Source organism: Aethalodelphis obliquidens, unplaced genomic scaffold (genome assembly GCF_003676395.1).
Source record: "Aethalodelphis obliquidens isolate GAN/ISIS:26980383/991018 unplaced genomic scaffold, ASM367639v1 scaffold72, whole genome shotgun sequence".
Lineage (NCBI taxonomy): Eukaryota > Metazoa > Chordata > Mammalia > Artiodactyla > Delphinidae > Aethalodelphis > Aethalodelphis obliquidens.
The window spans coordinates 4,493,575-4,519,712 of NW_020838016.1; the positions used below are offsets into that span (position 1 = coordinate 4,493,575).

Sequence of the window (26,138 nt, forward strand, 5' to 3'; positions counted from 1 at the left end):
TTGCATGCATAGTCCAATGAACTCTTGGGGTGAAGGGTAATTCTTATATATACTTCATCCCAAGTTCTCCAATTATAAACATTTTACAATGCTTGCTTTGTCATTCATTCATATACTTTCTCTTTTTTTCTGAACCAGTTGATAATAAGCTGCAGATGTGATGCCTAATTACCCCTAAGTACTTAAGTAGGAAGACTACACTTAAGTAGTTTTCCTTAAAGACAAGACACCCTCCTGCATAACCACAGAATTATCACCAAAATGAGGAACTTAAGACTGATATAATTCTGCCATTGAATCCACAAACCTCATTCAATATATGCCATTTCCCCCAATAATTTCCTCTTCAGAAAAATGTTTTTTATTTCTCGTCTGGAGTTAAATCCAGGGTTATGAATTGCATTTAGTTGTCCTGTTTCTTTAATCTTTAATTTGTGACAGTTCCTCATTTCTTCCTTGTCTTTAGTGACCTTGACATTTTTGAAAGTTCAGGCCATTAATTTTGTAGAATGTTCCTCATTTAGGTTTGTCTGATGCACGTTATGCATTTTTGGCATAGTTACACATTTTTGTCAGGAAAATGATAGAAGCAATACTGTGTTTTTTTCAGTGGATCTTATTAAGGGATACAATATTGATTTGTCTTTTTGCTGGTGATGTTAACTTTGATGACTTGGTTAAGGTGATAACTTCTCCACTGTAAAGTTGTTATTTTTCCCTTTGTAATTATAAGCATTTTGTGGGGAGACACTTTGAGACTATGTAAACATCCTATTCTTCAACAAACTTTTGGTCACTTATTTTATGATGGTTCTTGCTCAAATAAATTATTACTATGATGATTGCCAAATGGCAATTTTTCCAATTCCAACATTCATTTGACCTTTACTAGTTGGTATTCTGTTGTAAGGGAGAGTTTTCTCTTCCTTTATTTATTTATTTGTTTGTTTATTCATTTATTTACATTAGTTTGGACTTGTGGATTTCTATTCTATTAGGTGGATTATAACCAATTACTATGATTAATGATTATTGACTTTGATGCTGAAATTGTTACAGATTTGGCCATTCGAATCCCATTCAAGCTGCTTCTTGTGTTGTTTTGACATCTCTATTATCAGAGTACTTTCTAGTGTAAGATGTTCCAGGCTCATCTTGTACTTTTCCTGCCCCAACCATTTCAGTCATTTCAAAAGCTATTTTTCTAAAGAGCCCAGCTTCCTTTTAGTAGAGAATGCAAGATCTGGGTGCTAGGTGTGGTCATTGCTACTGGAGTATTGTTACTTTAGGGCCATCTTAGCAGACAGAACTGGGAAACTCTTAAGCACATCTATATTTATTTCTATATCTATTCATCTATTTATATTAAAATGTGTTTATTCTAATATCTTCAACTGCACTCCAACACCACAGTGCTCATTCTAGTCTTCACCCTTTTTCTGTTTGTATCTTCCTTCTCTGATGGTAAGAAATCTGGGTCCCATTATCTTCAGGGTATTGAACTATTTCCTCATTCTCCCTTTATATAACCAATATCCTGACCTCGTGGGCCATCCCCTTGGCCCCAATTTCCTCCTCAGACCCAGTCTTGCTGCCTCCACCAGCCTCCTCACAGCCTTAAGTTACACAGCTAGAAAGTGGTGGAGCTGGGGGGGGGGGGAATGCAAAGTTGCTAATTACTTGACTGAGAGCCCTTTATTGGGACTTCAAGCCCAAGGGTATCTATTGTGAAACTGCTCCTGTGAAGATGCTCAAGGAAAGGGGGCCCTTGGGCTAATGGGATGAAGATTTAACCAGGCAGATTGGCAGCCCTCAGGACTGTGCCTTCCATGAGAAACTTGGAGAGTGAAGGATGGAAGCTGCCAAATGATGCTACCTTCCAAGAACGACAGTGAGGGGATTCTCCAAAATTGGTGCAGTTCAGTAATCAGCCAGCGCCTCCACTGCAACAAATCTCCACTATGTTTTTACTATATCGAGAGCACATTCCGTTAGGACAGAAACATATCACTGTGCTATTATTTTTAAAGAGGAAATATTGCTTTTATTAGCAGCTCCTTAAATTGAAATTCTAGGAGATGGATGATGGTGTCCGCTATCTTAGTGCTGACTCCATTTCCTGGTCCAGAAGATCAGAAATCTGTTCATGTTTTAGAAAACAGCATGAGGTCCATCTGTTCAGGTCAGATTTTTCCACATTAACACAGAGATTTATAGAGTGGTAACTTATGTAAGAAAAACCAATGATGATTATATTCTTTGCTGTCATTTAGGATCCATACTATTTTTTTTTGTTAGCCCTGAAAATATAATAAAGCACGCACACATGCGCAATGAATTAATTCTTTCAAACACTATGTATAATAAAGGCATCCTCCTTAGTTTATGTAGTATTTCACCTCTGTTTTGGTTTGGGTTCTACACACCATCCATCCAGTTTCTCTCTGTAATATGGTCTGTTTATCCACAATTTTCTTTGCAACAGAAGGCACAGAAATATAAGAGCTACATTTGGCTTCCTGGGTGACATTTTGTCTAACTGAAATACCGAGTAATGACTTTTTTTCCTCTAATGAAAATAGCTTGATTTTTTTTCCTGGATTTTAAAGTAAATGCATGCTTATGTGGAAAATTAACCTAAAAAGTAAAAAGAAGAAAGTGCTGAATAATTGAAATTTCACCATCTGTAAGTATAGATATAAATTGTTTTATATAAAGTCATACCATGAATACTCTTTTATACCCTTCTTTTTCTTAGCAATGTGACATGAAGGTTTTTTAATGTCTATATATACATATATAGTATCTTTTTTGATGACTGCATAATATTGCATTGATGTTTTTATTTAACAGGTCCCTCATTAAAGGACAATTAGGTTATTTCCAGTTTTTCATTGTGTAAAGAAAGCCATGATGAATATCATTGCTTGCCATCTTTATGTACTTTACTAGTGATCTCCTTAGGATATATTCCTGGAAATGGCATTGCTGGGTCAAAGAGTTCACACATTTTAAATTTTGGTACATGTTGCTGGTAAAATTAACTCCTGATGGGATGGATTATACTGTGCTTTTCCTTCCTATACAATGTCCCTGCCAGTGATGGGACTTTATAAAGTCTCTTTTCAGCTTTGCAGTAGCATTATATATTTGTGTGTGTTCTCTAAATAGCATTAAAGGAGTGGAACGACTTTAATAAATCTAGGTATGCCACTTAAGCAACCAGATGTTGTCAAGTTTCATTCAAAATCTGACTTACAGTTTGAAACAAGATGCCATGTGTTCACCATTTTTCAATTGCTTTACGTTATTTGAGTTTGATAAAATTTGAGATGTGAGTGGTGTCTACAGTGTGAAGAATCAGTTATGATCAAATGAAACCAAATGTGTACAATTTTGAACTGATTCATTTGGCATTTTCATAAATCTTGGCCTCGAGAAAATTCAGGCTTGGCTTTTTCATGGATAAACAGCAGCCAGAACAGGGCGAATGTGAGCAGGTGGTATATGTAGTATTTGAGGGATTTGAGAGTAGGCTGTTGATCCTGGGTGTTCCTTTTTTGTTCAGGGACTGGTGTAAGACCTGGGGGGTTGGCAGCCTTCTTTGAACTCAGCTGGGCTATTTGATCCTCTCTACTGAGAATTAGGTAAAGAATAAACAACCAATAAGTACAACTTTAACAAGATATTAGAACAGCGCTGTAATCTGTTTTATATTTAATTAGCATCTAACCTAATTGGTGATTTAACCACATAGATACATACAGAAAAGATCATGGAAACAGAAAAGGATCATTTTATTCCTTCCCCTCCCCCTTCTAGCGATGACTTCCTGCCACTCTTGACAGATTCACCCAGCACAGCTGAATTTAAAGATGCTGATTCACTGTAAACCAGTTCTGCTTTTTTTTTAAAAAAAAAAAGACAGTAGGGGGCTTCCCTGGTGGCACAGTGGTTGAGAGTCTACCTGCCAATGCAGGGGACGCGGGTTCGTGGCCCGGTCCAGGAGGATCCCACGTGCCGCGGAGTGGCTGGGCCCGTGAGCCATGGCCGCTGAGCTTGCACATCCGGAACCTGTGCTCCGCAACGGATGAGGCCACAGCAGTGAGAGGCCCGCGTACCGCAAAAAAAAAAAAAAAAAAAAAGACAGTAGGAAAGTAAGTGGTAGATGATAAATATATATTCAATGAGAATGGCATATTTTATGCAAATTGATAAGTCCACTGCTTCAGAGATGAGAAAGGCTCTTTCCTGGAAGGGGAAGTGTCGATTATAATCGGTGAAAGACTCTTGCATTTCAGCAAGTTCTTAGCTGCCAGCCAACACATTCATCACAGTGTGCCAGAATGGATTTTAAAACGGTACAACATAAATTGCTCTTTTCCAAATCAGGCATCATCACCCTCACACAAGCCAAGTCAACCCGCTTATCTGAAAACTGCCACATAAGGCTTTTTTTCAATCTCAGTTAACCTTTTCCTTTCCTGGTATGCACGGTTCATTAGAGTCTACTAAAGTCATTAGCCACGATTGAGTACAGAGGAGACGGGCTTCTCCAGTTTTGCCTACACAGCAACTAACATGCCCAGAACTTCCAAGGTGATGGTAACATAGAATATTTAGGCCAGCTCTAACCAGAATGATAACTCTCATCCCCAGCGCCCTTTCCCACCTTCTGCTCCTACAAATTTAATGATTTCTTTTTTCTCATTCTTTGTCCTTCCCAGAGCCAGCTATTGACTCCTAGCAGCTCCTGCACAGCTGATAGTCCCTGGCTATCCCTCTCCTAACCTCCTGCCCTAGAACTCTCAGCTGAGTCTCCAGCTCAAACTTGCGCTAGGCCTCCTGTTTGGTGCATCTCTCCACTACTCCTTCCTGCCTCTCCCCGACCCCATACCCATCCCATCCGATCTCTCTCCTTACCTCACCTCATCTCCAAGTCCTTTAGCTGTAATTCTCTCCTCTCCTATAACCCAGACTGACACAGCCCAGCAACATCCTGAGGCCTTGCTCTCATTCTCCCATAGCCCAACATAGCGCAATTCTTAGCTCCCTTAGACCACATTCTACCTTGTTCCTCCTGGCCTGGCCTACTCTGGAATCCAGTATCTATTGCCCTTCTTAGTTCAGCTAAGCAGCCTTCATCCCCAGCTCAGCCAGCCACGACCCCAACTTCAGCCTATCTCAGCTCCATCTAAGGAGCCTTGACCCACATCCACTTGGGCAGCTTCTGCTATTCAGCCCAGAATAAGGATTCTTTCTCACCTAAGTATCCCTCTTCTAAGCGATGTTAGCTAGCATGCTGAGGAGTTTATCATTCAGCCTAGTGTGCCCCGAACCTCTTCTCACCTGGAGTGAGTGAGCTGTCATACCGTTCTGGTGCTGTTGTGCATCTGTTAGCACAGGGAGTGATCCTCACACAGGATGTCACCACAGACCTGTCACCAGCAAAATAGAGCAATGATGATGGATTTAGAGTGGTTCATCCACACTCCTCCCCTATTTCTTCTAAGTAAGAAGGTGAATTTGAGGGCTTCCCTGGTGGCACAGTGGTTGAGAGTCCGCCTGCCGATGCAGGGGACACGGGTTCGTGCCCCGGTCCGGGAACATCCCACATGCCACGGAGCGGCTGGGCCCGTGAGCCATGGCCGCTGAGCCTGCACGTCCGGAGCATGTGCTCCGCAGCGGGAGAGGCTGCAACAGTGAGAGGCCCACGTACCGCAAAAAAACCCCAAAAAACAAACAAAAAAAAAGAAGGTGAATTTGAGAGACGGTTGGCAGGGTCAGGAGATGCAGTCATTGACTATGGAGACAAAAGCTAGCTGTTGCTACAGTAATACAAAAGTGAGCCCTAGTGAAGAGCTGGACTATCAGGGTCAGAGCACCAAAATCAAATTCCACGATGCAAGAAGCTAGCTATCCCTCAGACTCCCAGAGTAAATTATTTTTTCTCAAGAGCAAGAAGTGCATGGATAGAGTGAAGGATTACATATCCTACTAATTTTTAGGCCAAATGTCAGTTTATTACTGGCCAACAATGTGAATATAAAGATCAGAATTCATCCCCAAGGACCCCCAATGTAACATTTTGGGGATAAACACCTAAGAGTAGCTACCATCAGTTATATTCACAAATTATGTGTGAAAAAACCCAGTTTATAGCCAACTTAAAGTCCAGTCTAAGATTGTATCATTTTTACTCTGAAAAATTTAAAATGTGGAAAGTAATCACTTCTGGCTAGTGTAAATGAAAATACTAAGTAATTAAGCAATCATTTCAACACAGGATTAATAAAATATAATATTTCTGTCAAATATTCAGATGACTACTTTGAAGTATTTTGAAGTAAAGACGTTGTCCTTATTTCATGAAGTAACTTCTAATATATTAACATTCATTGCTCTTAAGTGAATTCGAAGTATAACTTATTTTAGCCACCGAAACATTTTGAAAATGGAAAAAAAAAAAAGGTAAAACCAAGACTTTTTTTGGTCTTTTAAATTCCAAATGCTCAATGCCAACCTTTCAGTGAATACCCTTACTCCCTCTGTTCATTCAGTCTGATTTCATTGCCATTTCCTTATTTCTTTCTTGGTGGGTGGTTCAGGATCTCTTTCACAAGACAAGGAGGCATGAGGAATGGGGTTGAAGGGCTTTCCTATTTTTAGATTGAAAATTCTTCAATAATGTAGCTCAGATGAAAGTTGTCTCAATCCAAGAAGTTTGCAGGGATGCTGACCCCTCTCCCAGATATATCTTGGCTGGGCTGCTGTGACAATCCTGGGCCAGCATGGGGCCAGCATAGAGTCCAGTGGCAGGCCAAACCAGGAGAAGGCTTCCTCAGGGTTCTGGAACCAGTATCTCTAGCACCGAGACTCAGAATTGCAGCCAAGCAGCAAAGATAACAGTGTGAGGACAATCTCAGAGGTGAAACCAGGACAGAAATGGGAGAATGAACAGCAGAGCTTGTGATAACTGATAGCAGGGTGGGACAGAGTTCAAGGAGCAGTTGTAGAATGCAGTTCAGGAATGAGTCTTTATTTTTGTTCAATATTTGTTAAGTGTGCTCTGTGTGCTAAGAATACAAATATGAATGAGAACTCTCTTGGCTTCGTGGAACTCAGACCACAAAGGAGATTGTGACTTGGCAAACTCCCTTTAGGTGGTGCCTAGATCTGTTGAGAGAGTAGGCATGGCAGATTTAAGGAGCTACCCTGGGCTGTTGCAAAACCCAGAAAACTTGAGATGTGCTGAAAAGTCCTGCCCAGCATGGATGTGGGAGGAGATGGAGTCATACTGTGATGGCTCCTGACTTCTCTGTGGCTCTGAGTCTTCTCAGAAACAGCACTTTAAAAAAACCAGAGGTCTGAGTGACTTCTAATACTTGTCTCTTGGCCTGGTTTGCTAGCTGGGCCTAGATGAAGATTTGAGTAGACAGAATGCGTAAGGAAGTTATAATAAACTTGCCTTGATAGTTGTATTTCCAGAGAACTATCTAAGTAATCACATAAAATTTAAAAGGTTTCTAGCAGAAGATGGCTTGAAGGAATTATTCGGATTCTGTCTTAATTAGCAGTCCTAAGTTATTTACAATTGACATGTATTTCTTCAGTATGAGCTCAAAGTGCTGTCTACCCATCTTTATGAAAATCTTAATGTTATTCTTACTCCAGACTACCAACCAATCCTGGTTGATTCTTTCAAAAATCGATTCTAACTTTCTTGATAAATTTTAGGCTATTTTTCTGAAACAATAACCACATGAGGAACAAAATGTAAGCAAATTGTCTACTATGAATTACTGTTGTTCACCACCCTGTCTCATCAAGAAAAGAATTAATAGCAATTTAAGACTATTGGAAGGGATCACCAGCATTATCTTCAGTCTTTGGTTCATTAGACTGGCATTATGTATGAATGAATACTCTTCCATAAATTTCAAAATATTAATGCTTTATTGGCATCTGTATTAAAATAATATTGTTAAAAGCAGAATAAGCAGGAGAGGTTCCTTGACTGGTGGGATTCAGTTTTACATATCACATGGTGTAATACACAGTGCATCTGTGTATATGGCAAGGTTTAGTTACAGATAACAAAAATCACTCTGGCTCTTTCAATCAGGAAGAGATATAATATAAGGAATCAGAAGTCTCTCAAATCATTGGAAGGGCTGGAGGAGCAGATTTTAATCTGGGCCTCCAGGCACATTTCCTAGAGTGCATTGTTTCATCCTTTAAAAAAGTTCCAAATTTAGAAATCTGTAAACTATAAGTAAGCCTTCTTGCTATAGAAACAGATCAGAGAGGAAAATAACCATTTCTTCTATACTAGTAACAAAATCTTCACAGTACTTGGCTAACATGAAGGAAGCAAGCTAGTACTTATTCAGCACCTGCTATGTGCCAGGTATTGTTCTAGATGCTTTTGATCCATCTTTTCATTAAGTCCTTAGTAATAACCTTTCCAAGTTAGTAATATCAGCCCATCTTACAAATGAAGAAACTGATGTTTAGAAAGGTTACACGATACATGCCCAGGCAGAAAGTGATAGAGGTAGAATTCAAGCTCAAATCTGCTGCCTCAAGAATTGGTTAGACCTGTTGTCCAGCATTGGTTATTTTTATATGTATATATATTTATTTATTTATTTTATTTTTGGCTGTGTTGGGTCTTCGTTGCTGTGCATGGGCTTTCGCTGGTCGCAGCGAGTGGGGGCTACTCTTCATTGCAGTGTGCGGGCTTCTCTTGTTGCGGAGCATGGGCTCTAGGTACGTGGGATTCAGTAGTTGTGGCACACGGGCTCAGTAGTTGTGGCTCGCGGGCTCTAGAGTGCAGGCTCAGTAGTTGTGGCACGTGGGCTTAGTTGTCCTGCGGCATGTGGGATCTTCCCAGACCAGAGATTGAACCCATGTCCCCTGCATTGGCAGGTGGATTCTTAATCACTGCGCCACCAGGGAAGTCCCCCAGCATTGGTAATTAATCTATCTGGTGGTATCCAACCAAAGTTCTGATTCAGTATTTAATGACTACATCCAACAGGGCAGTTTACTCAGCCCTTGAGAGGTGTTTTATAATTCACTTTATTTCTAGATGATCCATGAGGATGTGGTTGTTAAAAGCAGATGTCTCAAACAGTATCACAGGGGTAAGCAGCCAGCAAATATTTTCTATGTCAGGCTAAAATAATCTTGTCCATGCCACTTGACCCAGAACTTTGTAGTCTCATCCAACACTTTTCTAGATCTTAAGAAGATCAACAATTCTTTCTGGGGAAAATCATGGATTACATGCAGGCAGTTGTTTTCCACACCAATACTAAGTGTTTGGATCTTTTCTCTAAGAATACAAATCTGATCTTTAGACATTCACAAAATGATGGTGTCTGAGTTTTCTGTTTGATGCTGTAACAAATTACCACAAACTTGGTGGCTTAAAACAACATGAATTTATTATCTTGCAGTTCTGTAAGTCAGAGGTCCAGTTCGGGGTATCAGTGGGCTAAAACCAATGTGTCGGCAGGGTGTATTCCTTTCTGGACATTCTAGGGAAGGATCCACTTCCTTGCCTTTTCCAGCTTCTAGAGGCTGCCCACACCCCTCGACTCATGATTCCCTTCTATCTTCAATGCCAGCAACAGCAGGCTGAGTCCTCACATTGCGTCACTCTGACTTTGCTTCTGTTGTCACATCTTCTCTGTCTCTGTTTTCCACTTTTAAGGGTCTTGTGATTACATTGGGCCCAACCAGATAATCCAGGATGGTCTCCCTATTTTAAGGTCAGTTGATTAACAGCCTTAACTCCATCTGCAATCTTAATTCCCCTTTGTCATATAATGTAAAGTTCTGGGAATTAGGATGTGGACATCTTGGTGGGGCTTGGGGGGCATTATTCTGCCTACCATGGATGGTTACTTTGCAGAGTAGTATGGAAGAAAGGGCTTGGACCTTGGACCTGGACCTGAATCTTGTCTCTACCATTAATTAGTTATGTCACCCACTAACTGGCCACCTCTCAGAACCTATTTCCTCATATCTAAAGTGGAGATTATAATACCTACTTTCATAGAGTTGTTTTGACCTTTAAATGATAAAATAAAGTTCTTAATATATGCCTGTCACAGAATAGAGGCTAAATAATCATAGCTATCCTTATAATTAGAGAATCTAGAGCCATATTCAGGATGAAACAATCCAAAAGAGTACTTCCCAGGTACTTCGAGGCATCTGTGCTTGATATTTCCTGTGGTTTCATTTTTCCTTTAACTCTAGTTGAATGGTTGCCTCAAGTCCTTTCAAAACCAGTGTATTGATCCTAAATAAACACAAAAAATGAATGAAGACACACTTTATCTCACTATTGGTCTCAGCTAGTTTCTCTCTGTAGATGACGTCTGAACAGAGAGCAAAGAGGAAACATGAATCCTCTTGACTTATCTCTTATTTATTCTTTCACAATCTTCCCCTGGCCATCAAAAACTGTTTCCTCATTTACATTCAGGGAAAACGTCAACATTGTTATCTGTACCTTTTCACATATGTGACTTTTCCTGTGATGGTTATGGATCTACCCCTGTGTAAAGGATCAGTGGCAGCTGGTCATCCCATTTACCTTTAAACTCTCAGAAAGCTGAAGTTAATGATTGACCTGTTGTGTTCAGAACCCAATATTGGATCCATATTAACTAGCCATTAAAAATGGTGTTGTAGAATATTTAATGACATGGGAAAATGTGTACAATGCACTGATAAGTAAAGGGGAAGTTATAAAATAGGATAGAGTGGTTGATACCATGTTTGGGGAAAACAATGTTCACAAATAGAAAAAGACCTGGAAGGGTCAGTAGTTATCTCTGGGTGGTAGGATTATGAGTTGTTTTTATTTTCTTTGCTTTCTCACATTTCTCAATTTTCTACAATAAGCATATATTGCTTTTGTAATAGGAATAAACAAAATGTGTTTTTTTCTAAAGGGCTGATGGTGGTAAATAGCTTCTCAGTCAAGCTTGTCCTGAGCAAGCCCAGGGAATCCTGATGAGGAACTGCTGTGGTCTTGTTGGTGGGACTCACTTGACTGGGCCAAGCTATGAGACATGCTCTGGGAAGCAGGGAAATAGCAACTGAAGTTCAGCCTGGTGATGCTGAAAGACATGTATCTTCACACCCTTCTTAACTGGTTGATAATAGTTTAATTAAGAAAAGTAGATAAACTTTATTTAAAGAACAGCTCCAGTTATGCCTGAGGAATTTAATATTAAAGAAAATATGGGAGACCTAGCAGCATAAATAGAGCCAGAGGCAGAGAAGCTAAACACACACATTCCCTTAATAGCTAAACTGCTCACCCTAATGTTTTATTATTCTTGAAATGTTATTAAGGACTTTAAAGTATTTTAATGGATAAGGCTCCCTATTTGGGTTACTAGCCATTTAAATCCATTTATTTATATTACTTATATTTTGTTCTTAACAAAATTTGCTTCATTAAAAAATAGTCCATTCATTCAACAAACAGTTATTAAGTACCTATCTCATGCCAAGCATTGAGCTAGATGCTGCAAATATAAAAATTAATAATATCTAATTTTAATACCTGTGGGGTTAAAACCCTCACAGATCTAGCATAAGAGAAAGACAAAAACACAGTTGTAATTCAATGCATTCAATAAATTCTATGATTGAAGAACTGAGGTGGGCATCTACCTCAGACTGGGGTGGGAAATGGGCCTAGGGAAGTTTTCCAGAGATGGTAACATTTAATCTGGGCCTTGAAAAATGAGCAGTAATTTACCAGGTGAAAAAGCAGGAAAAGAGTATTCCATAAAGAAGGAACAGCTTATGTAAAAACCCAGAGCCATGAAAGAGCATGACATAGAGAATTTCCTGCAGTTTGGAATAGCCAGAACTTTTGTGCTTATGGAGGACAAGCAAAGGATGAGGCTGTGATGGTTAATTTTATGTGTCAACTTGGCTGGTCAAAGATTATGCTCATGTTTCTGTGAAGGTGTTTTTGGATGAGATTTACATTTAAAGCAGTGGATTTGAGTAAAGCAGATTGCTCTCCATAATGGAGGGTGGGCCTCATCTAATCAGTTGAAGGTCTGAAGAAAAAACCTGACATCCTCCGAGGAGAAAGGAATTCTGCCAGCTGACTGCCTTTGGGCTTGAACTGCAACTGTTCCCTGGGTCTACAGCCTGCTGGCATACTCTGAAGCTTTTAGACTTGCCAGCCTGCATAATTGCGTGAGCCAATTCCTTAAAATTATTCTCTCTATATAGGTGTATATATGCACATCCTATTAATTTTGTTTCTCTGGAGAACTCTGACTAGTAAAGAGGGTAAGGGCAGAGGACAGGGAGAGTTCTTCTGAACAGTTCTGCAGTTTGATGATCACGGGAAACTGCAGGTTTTCAGCTGCCTACCATTGATTGAGCAGTGATGCTAAGACACCAGAAGTGGGTATGTGGGCCTATAAAATCCTATAGAGATGTCAGTAGTCAACATCATTCCCCATTCTTTTCCATGTCTTCCTCTTCTTGGTTTTCAAATCCATTCCATTCCATCTAACAAACATTTATCGAGTGCCAGTATGTGCCAGACACTGTGTTAGGGGCTGAGGATATAATGGTGAGAAAGTCTGCTATCACGAAGTGTATGGTCTGGTGAGAAAGACAGGATATAAACAAATGAATGCAGGGGCAATGGGGCACAAAAATTGGAGAGAACAGGGAAGACTTTGCAAAGGAGGAAGTAACACTTGAGCAAATCACTGAAGCACAAATGTGAGCTCTACAGGTAGACAAGGGCAGAAAGGGGGAGGCCCATGTCATTCCAGGCAGACAGAATCATGTGAAAAAAGATTTAAAAGTTATTGAACACTTGCTAAGTGCAAGATACTTAGTGTTTTGTATGTATTAACTGATTTAATATTTTTATTCTATCCTATTATTATCGAAATTTTACAGAAGAGGAAATAGGTAAAGATGTTCAGTAAGTTGCCCAAGGTCACATATTTAATAAGTTCTGTAGCTAAGATTCAAATCCAGACAGTCTGGCTTTAGTATCCACCCGCCCCCCCCCCCTTTTTTAAATTTCCATCCCTGTGCCACTCTCTGTCTTCCTTAATCATGTAGCAGCCATAGAGTCATTAAATCTTTTTTTTTTTAATTGGAGTATAATTGCTTTACAATGTTGTGTTAGTTTCTGCTGTACAATGAAGTGAATCAGCTATATGTATACCTATACAGATTCATTAAATCTTAAAGCCAGAAGGTCCTTAGATAATCTAGTTGAGTGGTTCTCCCACAAGAAAATTATACATTAGGATTATTGGGGAGGTTTTTGAAAATACCAATGCCTTCCTTTCTCCCCTGCCCCACACTGGAGGAAGCACTACATTTTTCCCCTTTCTTTTCTTTTCTTTTTTTTTTTGCGGTACGCGGGCCTCTCACTGTTGTGGCCTCTCCCGTTGCGAAGCACAGGCTCCGGACGCACAGGCTCAGCGGCCATGGCTCACGGGCCCAGCCGCTCCGTGGCATGTGGGATCTTCCCGGACCGGGGCACGAACCCGTGTCCCCTGCATTGGCAGGTGGACTCTCAACCACTGCACCACCAGGGAAGCCCCTCTTTTCTTTTTTTTTCCTATTTAAATAAAATTGTGGTAAAATATAAATAATACAAAACTTACCATTTTAACACATTTTAAAAATATTTATTTTTATTTTTGGCTGCATCAAGTCTTAGTTGTAGCACGTGGGATCTTTCCTTGCGGTGCGAGGGCTTCTCTCTAGTTGTGACATGTGGATTTTCTCTCTCTAGCTGTGGCACGCGGGCTCCAGAGTGCATGGGCTCTGTAGTTGTGGCGTGCGGGCTCCAGAGAGCATGGGCATTGTAGTTTGCGGCACTCGGGCTCAGCTGCCCCGCAGCATGTGGGATCTTAGTTCCCCGACCAGGGATCGAATCTGCGTCCCCTACATTGGAACGTGATTCTTTACCACTGGAGACAAGGGAAGTCCCTTAACAAATTTTTTAAATGTTCAATTCAATAGCATTAATTACATTCACAATATTGTGCAACCATCACCACTATCTATTTCCAAAACTTCTTCATTACCCCAAACAGAAACCTTGTAGCTGTAACTCCCCATTCCCTTTTCTCCCAGCCCCTGGTAATCTCTAATCTATTTTCTCTTTTTATGAATTTGCCTATTCTAAATGCCACATATAAGTGGAATCATACAGTATTTGTCCTTTGGTGTCTGGCTTATTTCAGTTAGCATAATGTCTTCAAGGTTCATCCATGTTGTAGTGTGTATTGGAACTTCATTCCTTTTTATGGATGAGTAATATTCAATTGTATGGATATACCATATTTTCTTTATCCACTCATCGGTTGGGGCACTAGGTTGTCCCTCTTTCTAAAAACACATACTGAGGAACCATTGCTTTTTAAAACTGAGGAACCATTGCTTTTTAAAACTTAACAATGTCACACACAAGGAGAATAAAATGACAGAAGGAGGGCTTCCCTGGTGGTGCAATGATTAAGAATCTGCCTGCCAATGCAGGGGACACGGGTTCAAGCCCTGGTCTGGGAAGATCCCATATGCCGTGGAGCAACTAAGCCCGTGTGCCACAACTACTGAGCCTGCGCTCTAGAGCCTGTGAGCTACAACTACTGAGCCTGCGTGCCACAACTACTGAAGCCTGTGTGCCTAGAGCCCATGCTCCGCAACAAGAGAAGCCACTGCAGCGAGAAGCTTGGGCACCGCAAGGAAGAGTAACTCCCACTCGCCTCAACTGGAGAAAGCCAATGCACAGCAAACGAAGACCCAACGCAGCCAAAAAAAATTAAATAAAATAAATTTTTTAAAAATGACAAAAGGAGGCAGGGGCTAAGTACCAGATGACACTGGTAAAAGGCCCAGAGGAGTGACATGTATACATTTTGGTTTGGATGACAGGAGGCTAGTTCTTAGGGTGGAGTTCTAGTGGCAGGGGTGCTCACATGATTGAGGCTTTTCTCCTACTTTCTGCACAGATGTTTTGTCATCATCACTCTTGCTTCCTGTCAGAGAAATTATGATTTCAGGAAAATGAAAATAGCTTATTCTGTTATGAAAGTGGAATGTGACTCTGACAGTGATAATACTTTGTCCTTTAAGGGAATAAAATAAATATCATTTTCCCTGAAATCATTTGCATGAATAAGTGGCAGTTACTTCTGGGCTAAGATGTCAGACAGGGCTGTGTCTGTGGGAGACAGGAGTAACGTTGAGAAGGTAAGATGGAGAAAGAGGGAGGGGATTGGGGAGAGGAAAGAGTGAGAGAAGAGCAGGGAGGAGAGACTAATTTGGGGCACTAGGTGACAAAGTTCTAGACAAAACTTTGGGACAAATTGTCTTCAACAATAAGACCTACTGACCTGCTCCTCGTGGCCTACCTGGTGCCCTTCACATAGAGTGTGTTCAATAATATGTAACGAGTTAGTTTCCTAAAGTGAGTACTTACCTTTACTTCCTTTTAAGTTATTGCAGTTCAGAGTGAGGTAGGCCATTAGTTTTCTCCAAATATTTTGTTTTCCACCCTTCCCCAATGCTCTCCCACTCCAAAACCTCCTAAGATTTCACTTCCTCTCAAAGCTGAGTTAACCCATGTTTAGAATTTAGCATGTTGTCTGTACAAATGTAAATATCAATACATCTGGCTATTGATAGTATTGTTATTATTGACTTCTTCCATATTTCCTTCTGTTTTCACTGGATTTTAGAGCCATCAGTTGTGCCTTTCTTTATTGTTTGTTTTCCCATTCTTGCTTTTATGCTAATTCTGATTGTTTCCATTAGAGCTGAAAATGTTTTCATGATCTCTGGCTAAATCAAGATCTTGTCTTCTTAGTCTTTTTCTGAGAGCTATTGCAAGGATGCTTTAATCTAAGTGTTACAAAGGAGAAATTGATAATGTGCCTTATTTTTTGCTTTTCTAAGAGAGACGTAGATGGACTGTTGTTTGTCAGGCAATAATCTGATGCAATATGAATGCTATTCTAATTGCAATTTCTGCCATTATATATGGTATATCTATCCTAAGTAATACATCTGAGTAAGAATGATTCTGTCCTGGTTGTTCTGAAATTTCCTTTTATATTTTTATAGAGATTCAGTTGGTTTACCATAGAAGACTACTAGACTGTATGTCTCCTCTTTTTTTCCCCCTTTGGTTGAATTTGCTTATGGTAGTTCCTTTATAATCTGAGTATTTGAAATATTATACAATTAACTTTTCTTGCAGCCCCTCTTTTACATCTTCATAAAACTGTTCCATTTCATGATTTGACTTATTTCATTTTGATCATTTGCCACTTAACACACAATGTGAATATTATCAACCTTCTAAGAAGGGCAAACATCTACTTCTTCATGATAAATCCCTCACTTTCTGAATGTGACTGATTTAAGAAAGGCATGCTCTTTATCTTCTACTCTGTTATTTCTCACTTATTATCATTATTCTTGTCTTTCAAGTTCTACTTTATTAGTTTATTTAAGAACTGATTTTCTAGTTCCAGAGGTTGGAGCTTAGAAGGAGGTTCTTTCCTCTCTAAAGCAGTGGGCCTTTACACAAAGATACAGTCCCAAAGAGTATTAATAAAGTACAAGCAGACTTAAATGCTGCCTCTAGTTCTCCTGATCCTCATGAGTTGCAGTGGGGAAGAGAGTGAATCCCTATTCAAAGAGGGGTGTTAAAGGTTATGCTAAGCTGGGTTCATCATAAGGATTGGTAGACTCGTGCTCACAGCCTTGAGGCTGCAGAATATGGGCCCCTTTTCATCAGTTTGGAGGGATGAATGGCTTCTCTCAATAGTTCTCAGGAGATATGTTTAACAGCACAGATCCTATGCATGTCCTGATGTCTCACAATATCCTGGAAAGGTGGTTGTTGGGTCTTCCCTTTCAGGTGACCAGTTAGGTGTGGTCTTTTCATTTTCATTCAGCGGCAAGACTGTCCAAGCACACTGGGGGAATAAGGTATCTCAGGACTGGGCTGCTCAGGTATAATGTAGTAACCTATCAGTTTGTGATAAATATTTAGTTCAAAGCCAGTCTGATTCAGTGAGTGTCAAATACCACATCAATGCCCACATTTAAACCACTGTATTATAATCAACTTGTACTAGCCAGCTTTATATCTAAGACTGTTTACCATTTTAGGGATCAGTCTGGTAACTAAAGAAAGAAGCTCTGATTACCAAGTGGCATTTGCTGTAGGCACCATAAGGAGATTTTCTAAGGATTCCCACCAAGACAGTAGGGATGGCACTGTTCGTTTTCTCAGCCTTAGGAGAGAGGTGATCTTGGGCCTTAGGTTGTGGGATGTAGCTTAGGAAACAGTACCTCTTTTAGATACAAATACTGCTTTTTGAGGCTTGCAATACTGAATTGCGCCCATTGTTCAAGCAGACACCAAACTATGTATCCTTTTAGTCCATTTGTCCAACATTTCAGGTTGATACATTTGTAGCTGGATAGGCTAGTCTTCTGGTCCTATTGTTTGACATTCCCTCTTCTCAGCTGAGTTGCTCTATGCAGCTGAAATGGACACCTCTGCCTGGGAGGGGACAGCCCCACATAAATGTCAGAGCAACTGGAGCCATGAAATTAGTTCAGATTCTTCCTCTCTGTAAGGAATGAGGAGAAACTGAGTTGGCATATTGGTCAGAACAACTTTGAGCAGGTGGTAGAAATTTGTGATCACTGAATTGCATGGTGGTCTCGCATGGGAGAGATATCAAAACACTAAAAGTGTGAAATCATTAAACAGACAAACTGAGAGTTGAGTTAAAAGACCCCAACAATTATCATCTAAAACTTTCTCTTAAAATAGACATAATTATTGCTCTAGTTGGTGGCAGAGCTAGAACTCAAAACCAACATTTCTGACTCAAATTTTTAATCTCTGGAAAAAAGTTTTGTTTTTCTCCTTCTCCTCTTTACTTGTCTATATGTTACATATGTTTAGAGTCCCAATTCAGGCATCCTTTCCACCTGGAAATCTGCAAAGATCCCCCATATTTGGGTTACATGCCCTTTGTATGTGCTCCAACAGTTTCTTGTACTTCATGTAGTTACTTGCATTATTAACTTATTAAAATATTAAATTTGAATTACTTGTTGTCTCTTCCACTAGTCTATAAGCTCTATGAGTGCTGGGGCCATGCCTGTTTTATTTATCTTCATATTTATAGAGCCTAGAATGGTGCTGGGCACATGGTACCTCAGTTAGTATTTATTGAAATGTTCACAGGTTGAAAGACTTAAATGTGCAAAAATGTAATTACTAGTCAGGATTCCAGATTCTCTTCAATAATTATATTTCAAAGGCTGAAATTAAATGAAAACTAGGGAGAATGAATAAGATCCTGGGACTTCCCTGGGGGCCAGTGGTTAAGACTCCATGCTCCCAATGCAGGGGGCACGGGAAGATCCCACATGCCACATGGTGTGGCCAAAAAAAAAAAAATCTTTATGTATCCCTTTAGTATAAGATGGCTTTTGCATCAGTGGGATACAATATAATATTTTTTAAAATATATTTATTTTATTTTTATTTTTGGCTGTGTTGGGTCTTTGTTGTTGCGCGTGGGCTTTCTCTAGTTGCAGTGAGCGGGGACTACTCTTCGTTGCAGTGCACGGGCTCCTCATTGCAGTGGCCTCTCTTGTTGCCGAGCACGGGCTCTAGGTGCGCGGGCTTCAATAGATGTGGCACGTGGGCTCAGTAGTTGCAGCCTGCAGGCTCAGTAGTTGCAGCCTGCAGGCTCTAGAGCACAGGCTCAGCACTTGTGGCATATGGGCTTAGTTGCCCCATGGCATGTGGGATCTTCCCGGACCAGGGCTTGAACCTGTGTCCCCTGCATGGGCAGGCAGACTCAACCACTGCGCCGCCAGGGAATCCCTATACAATATAATATTAATGGTGTTGAGAAATACCTGGAATATATCTGTTATAGACTAATCCACTGAGAGAAATGAACAAAGATGACACAGTTCAAATAACAGTTTAAAGTATACAGTTGGACTAGGATTAAATACATTAATTTATACCTAACAGGATGTTGACTAAAACTTTCCTCTTCATTATATATATATATATATGTATGCACACCACCACACACACGTATGTATAACAATCAAAGTGATTCAGTTATATATATGTGTGTGTATGTATATGTACACACATACATATAACAGAACCACTTTGCTGTACACCAGAAACTAACAGAACATTCTAAATCAACTATACTTTAATGAAAAAAAAAAGTTTCCTCTTACCTCAGAATGAGAATCCAGGATCTCACAATGGGGGACAAAATATCCCAGTTTCAAAAGCCAATCATTTTGGTCCAAATATAAGAGGCCTTTTACTTTAACTGTCACTAAGACCACTCCTCCTTCCGATTCCTTAAAATACTAGGGAGGGAAATAGGGTGTTCCAGTTATCTATTGCAGGTAACAAATCACTCCAAAGCTTAGTGGCTTAAAACGACAACAATCATTTTACTATCTGTCATGGTTTCTATAGATCAGGAATTTGGAAAGGACTTGGCAGGGCAATCCTGACTCAGGGTCTCTTATATACTTGAAGACAGATGGGTGGCTGGAGTTCAAACAGCAGGGGGCTGGAGCAGCTGGGGGCTTACCAGGAATTTCTCTCTCTTCAGGTGGTCTCAGGACCTCTCCATGTGGTTTCTCTACATGGGCTAGTTTGAGCTTCCTTACAGCATGGTGACTTCAGAGCAGTCAGACTGCTTACTTGGTGGCTCAGAGCTCCAAGCACAAGTATTGCAGCTAGGAAGGAATAGCTATATTTCCTTTTATGTCCTAGCCTCAGAAATCATAATAGGTCACTTTTACCATACTCTATTCGTTGAAACAGTCACAAAAGCAGGGCTACTTTTAATGAGAGGGAATATAGACCCTACCTCTCTATTTAATAATGTCAAACTCACATTTTACAAAACCAGACATGTAGTATGGGAGATACTAGACTAGTGACTCTCTTTGGAAAATGCAGTCTGTCAAAGGGATCATATTATCTATTGTGGGTCCTTGGTCTAAGAAGAATGTTGTGCTTTTTCCTAATGGGGAGGGGACAGGGATGTTCCTCCTTAGAGCCAACTGAGGGTGAAAGTTACCAGATCATTATTTACAATGATTGGGTGTGCTTTCTCGTTCTCCAATTGGAAGTCTGCTTAGACAGCACATTTTAATTTGCTCTTTGCTTGCTCGAGGAAAGAGAAAATTGGAGAGAAGGGGGAAGTGGTGAGTGGCCTATATACTCACTGGAGTGGTAAGGATATGTGACTTTCCTGGGGTCAAGTGAATATTTTTGGTACCTAACCAAGAGAACTGCCCACCCGGCAAGAGGACCCAAACAGCAAAAACCTGTGGGCTGGGCTTCCCTGGTGGCACAGTGGTTGAGAATCTGCCTGCCAATGCAGGGGACACGGGTTCGAGCCCTGGTCTGGGAAGATCCCACATGCCGCGGAGCAACTAGGCCCCTGAGCCACAACTACTGAGCCTGCGCGTCTGGAGCTTGTGCTCCACAACAAGAGAGGCTGCCGCGACAGTGAGAGGCCCATGCACCGCGATGAAGAGTGGCCCCTGCTTGCCACAACTAGAGAAAGCCCTCGCACAGAAACAAAGACCCAACACAGCCAAAAATAAATAAATAAATAAATAAAATTTTTTAAAAAAAGCAAAAACCTGTGGGCCATAGCCCCAGGGCAGGAGACTCCCCCACATCAGGAATTTGTGCACTGGGGAGGCTCTACAGAACTTACGTAAGATAGCATGCATTTGGATGCCTGCAGCCTACAGAGTATCAATGGCCTATCAGAGTTAGCACAGAAACAAAGACAATAATCAAAGAGAGAATTTCACCATGTATTAGAGTCAGGGTTCAACCTGAGACACAGAACCAATAGGAGATTTATTACAAGGAATTGGCTAATGTAACTGTGGTGGCTGGATAAGGAAGTTTGTAGTCTGTAGGGCAGGCAGTCAGAAAGAAAAGATCAGGAGCATGTTGGAACTCATGAGCAAAGGCCAAAGTATCTTGTCCACAGGTAGTAAGGAAAGGAAGGTCATAAGCAGGCTAGAACCCCAATGGCATGAATTGTTTGGAATCTGTGAAATCATGGAAAGCCTAATCCGTTTTTGGAAGGGCTTACTTGATTAGGTCAGGCCCACCCAGGATAGTCTTTCTTTTATTAACTTAAAGTCAACTGATTAGGGACTTCTATCACATCTGCAAAAACCTTCATAGCAGCACTTATATTAGTGTTTGATTAAATAACTAGAGAATGTAGTTCAGCCTAGCCAAGTTTATATATCAAAAAGCCATCACACAACAGCAGCCACTGTGTGAGATATGTGTCTTTTCCTTTTCCTTCCTCCCTGTGCCAATACACCAGGGGAGCTGGAGCCTAGAGAGATGGAGGAAGTGCCCCAGAGGTAGACCATACTGCCCTCCCAAGGACTCCAAAAGGAGGGAAAGGGAGAAGGAGTAAACCAACAGAATACGTCCTTCCCCTATTTGTGCCCCTGGAGCTACAAATCTGGCCTGCAGTGGGAAGGGGAAAGCTTTGAAAGGATATAAGACACAACTTTAACAATTTTAAGCAAGTGGGAAGTTATGGGATCTAACTGAGGTATCATTAAGATATTTGCTGACTAGCAAGGAAAAGAGATTTAACAGCAAATTTGGGTACAATGACTGGAGACAAAATTCCACTGATTGAGACAACTAAATAACAAAATGATGAGATTACAAAAATTAGAAGAACTACTGCAGATGTTAAACAAAGAAGAAAAAAATAAGTGGCTAGAGTGGTTAGGGAAGGCTTGTTTCTAAAAGGCAAGATTTGGACTGGGCCTCCTTAAAAGATGAGCAGTATTTAGAAAGTGGGAGCAGAGGGGAAGCTAGGGAGAATAAAAGCTTAGAGAAACATGTACATGTGGGGAGTCAGGACAGGGAGAACACTGGACTGATCAGAGCAAAGTATGTTTGTTAAGGAGCTAAGTATCGATAGGGGCTAGACTAGGCAGGGTCTTGAGAGTTAGGCAGAGGAGTGGAGACCAATGACGTAGTTGGTAGGAAAGCTTGTAGGTTCTTGAATGGAAAGCTTGAGGGAAGTTTTTTGTTTTGTTTTGAATCTGTTAAAGGCATTAATGTGACAGTGGTATAATATAGTTGGATTTTAGGGCAGAAGGACTGGGATCCAAGAGGGCTAGTCAGGATGCTGTTGCAATATTCTAGATGGGAATTCATAAAAACCTGATCCAGAATCACAAAGGTAAAATGGAATTGGAGGAGAAAGGAAAAATCTGAGAAATATTTCAAAGACAAAAACAATAAGATTGATGACCAAATGGAGTGTGATGGCAGAAAGGATAATTGAGTATTCCTTGGTTTCTAGCTTGGGGAACTAGAAAGATGGTGGTATTTCAAACATAAGTGAGGAATTTAGGGAAGGAAAATCTATTTGGGAGACCAAGACTGTTAATTCAGTTTGTGATTATTGAAGCTAAAGTCATGATTTGAAGTGGAAATATCCTAATAAAAGTTGAAAAAAGAGAACATCCAGATTAGCCTGATAGCAATATGCATGAAGGACTGCAAGTGGGGGGGTCCATGCTAGGAACTGAAGGGCTTGGAGGCACAGGTGGTGTTTTTTAAAATGATTCTTCCAACTGAAGGTGGTGTCATTTAGAAGAGAAAGGAGTAAATAGGAACAGTTGGTTTACCCAGATGGTGTTAAAGAACAAAATAGGATTTGATTTCTGGACCATGGTTTAAGATCCTAGAACTGGTGAGTTTTTGGCAAGCAACAGGGAATATGTCATGAAGACAAAAAATAAGAAGGTTTCCTTTTTAAAAATTTTTATGTTTTAGAGGGGAGGGGAGAAATAATTGGGAAGGAAATAGGAAATTGTTCTTGGGGAGAGGGGAAAGAACTAAAGAGAACTAAGTGAACAAATACAGGTCTCAAAGAAAGAATAACATTGTAGAAGACACCCAGTGTTTCAAAAGAGTTAATTATAGGTGAAAGGAAGCTGAATTTATTAATATTCATTGAGAGTTTACTATATGCCAGCACTATGGCAAATCCTTTATATGTCATGGACATCCTTCTATGTCAGTAAAGGTCCGCATTGTCATTTAATGGCTGCATAGCATAGTATCGAGGGTCATTCTGGTAAGCTACAATGAACTCTCCTATTCATACATTTTCCCCACCTTTTTGTATGCTCTCTTTTTCTCAATAACAGATGAACTTTTCTTTTTAGTTTGTAATTTAATTTTAAACAATTATCATGATTCAAAAAATATAGTAAAAAGTATACAGTAAAAATGTTTCCTTCTATTCTTGTTTCCTGTCCCACCCCAATGATTATTAGCTTCCTTTGTCTCTTTCCATAATTCATTTGTTATACTTTTTATATTATATAAACAAACATAAATATGTACTCTTATTTTTTCCTTTTTTTTAAAAAAAAACATAAGGTAAAATGCATCTTGTGATCATCTCTTTAGGGTAAAATCTTAGATGTGATATTGCTGAATTAAAGGGTAGTTTTAGTTAAAATCTTAAACATATTGCCCAGTTGCTCATCAGAAAAGCTGTATATAGCAAAAATGCATGAATGTCACGAAATCCATTTTATTTATTTTCTAATTTCAGTGCATCCCATATATCTGAAAATGTATGGGAAGCCAGAATAAACATTTTAAAAAATCACTATAATTTGTAATATAAGACTAGTTTGGGTATCATACAGAAGTGATTATACAAAAGAATTTGGACTTAATCATTATAATTTATAATACAGACAAATGGACACAATGAGAAGGAAAGGTTTGATCTATGTTGTCGTTTATTTTTCTATGTTTATCTTATTGGATGCATAGAGAGGGAGGAATGAACAAATGGAAAAATATCAGTTGTTTGTGATGTAAAGAAAATACAGCTTAATGAGACAAAGAAAAATCAGAATGAGACATAGGGGCAGACTTAAGATGAGAGTGAAAAAAGGGTAGACAATTTCATTGGACTTCATACATCTGATAAGGCATATTGCCAGATCATCTCTTCCTATTACTTTTTTAAAAAAAACTCCTGTTACAACCTCTACTATCTGTTATTGAATTGGTACATATGATTATAATAGAAATTAAAACTATATTTCAAGTGATGAATATGTACATTTGTCTTTTTTTTTCCCTCTTAAATAGAATTGATTGCCTGAAGAAATGGATACTTCTCCCTCCAAAAAATATCCAGTTAAAAAACGGGTGAAAATACACCCAAACACGGTGATGGTGAAATATACTTCTCATTATCCTCAGCCTGGGGATGATGGATATGAAGAAATCAATGAAGACTATGGAAATTTTATGGAAGAAAATCCAAAGAAAGGCCTGCTGAGTGAAATGAAAAGAAAAGGAAGAACTTTCTTTGGAACCATGGATACTCAACATCCACCAACAGAAGACCCAATGACCAATGAGATTGGACAATTCCAAAGTTTTGCAGAAAAAAATATTTTTCAATCCAGAAAAATGTGGATAGTGCTGTTTGGATCTGCTTTGGCTCATGGATGTGTAGCTCTTATCACTAGGCTTGTTTCTGATCGTTCCAAAGTTCCATCTTTAGAACTGATTTTTATCCGTTCTGTTTTGCAGGTCTTATCTGTGTTAGTTGTGTGTTACTACCAGGAAGCCCCCTTTGGACCCAGTGGATACAGATTGCGACTCTTCTTTTATGGTGTATGCAATGTCATCTCTATCACCTGTGCTTATACATCATTTTCAATAGTTCCTCCCAGCAATGGGACCACTATGTGGAGAGCCACAACCACAGTCTTCAGTGCCATTTTGGCTTTTTTACTTGTAGATGAGAAAATGGCTTATGTTGATACGGCTACAGTTGTTTGCAGCATCTTAGGTGTTTGTCTTGTCATGATCCCCAACATTGTTGATGAAGATAATTCTTTGTTAAATGCCTGGAAAGAAGCCTTTGGGTACACTATGACCGTGATGGCTGGACTGACCACTGCTCTTTCCATGATAGTATACAGATCCATTAAGGAGAAGATCAGCATGTGGACTGCACTGTTTACCTTTGGTTGGACTGGGACAGTCTGGGGAGTATCTACTATGTTCATTCTTCAAGAACCCATCATCCCATTAGATGGAGAAACCTGGAGTTATCTCATTGCTATATGCATTTGTTCTACTGCAGCCTTCTTAGGAGTTTATTATGCCTTGGACAAATTCCATCCAGCTTTGGTCAGCACCGTGCAACATCTGGAGATTGTGGTAGCCATGGTGTTGCAGCTTCTAGTGTTACATATATTTCCTAGTGTCTATGATGTCTTTGGAGGGGTAATCATTATGATTAGTGTTTTTGTCCTTGCTGGATATAAACTTTACTGGAGGAATTTAAGAAGGCAGGATTATCAGGAAATACTAGACTCTCCCATTAAGTGAATACCTGATTATTATCTTGTTAATGTTCAGTTATTAATAGGTACACAGACATTTTAATGTTCATCTGGAAATATGTTGTATAACTGACAGAGTGCTATATAATTAATATATGCAGACGTGGAAAAATTTATTCTAGTCTAATAAATTAAAAACATATACTAAATTATGTGGAATACCATGAATCTGGTCTCTTTGCTGTTAATAATAAGGCAATTTTTATTATAAAAATGATTATTTATTATAAATAATAAAAGGGTAGAGAATGTTAACTTTTATCACTAAAGAACATAAGACTTGAAGAAATGACTTCTTTCAGATGGGAATTCTGTGGTCCTGAAGTTCAAAAATTAGTAAAAAGTTCATGCCCAATGTTCTATAAATGTTCAACAAAAATCCTTCGATATTCAAAAATCTATAAGGTGAAATGCTGAATACCAAGCCCTGTTTTGTCACCTATTTGCATTAGAAAACTAGAGGTGATTGGGCTTGGTAAAGTAGCTTGAGTGAGTTGAGGCAAGAAAGAGGGAACGAAGGAAAGGAGCTGGTTTTTCACTGGCAGTGGTGGTTGTCCTACCTTAGAAGAAAT

General features: G+C 39.7%; 1 protein-coding gene across 1 annotated transcript; it reads left to right on the plus strand.

Moving 5' to 3' along the window:
* The first annotated feature begins 23,668 nt into the window (after nt 1–23,668).
* Nucleotides 23,669–25,734, plus strand: SLC35G2 (solute carrier family 35 member G2). The gene has a single exon (XM_027091636.1). It carries the CDS (start codon nt 24,314–24,316, stop codon nt 25,550–25,552), a length of 1,239 nt encoding a protein of 412 aa, XP_026947437.1. The 5' UTR covers nt 23,669–24,313; the 3' UTR covers nt 25,553–25,734.
* Nucleotides 25,735–26,138: the final 404 nt, after the last annotated feature.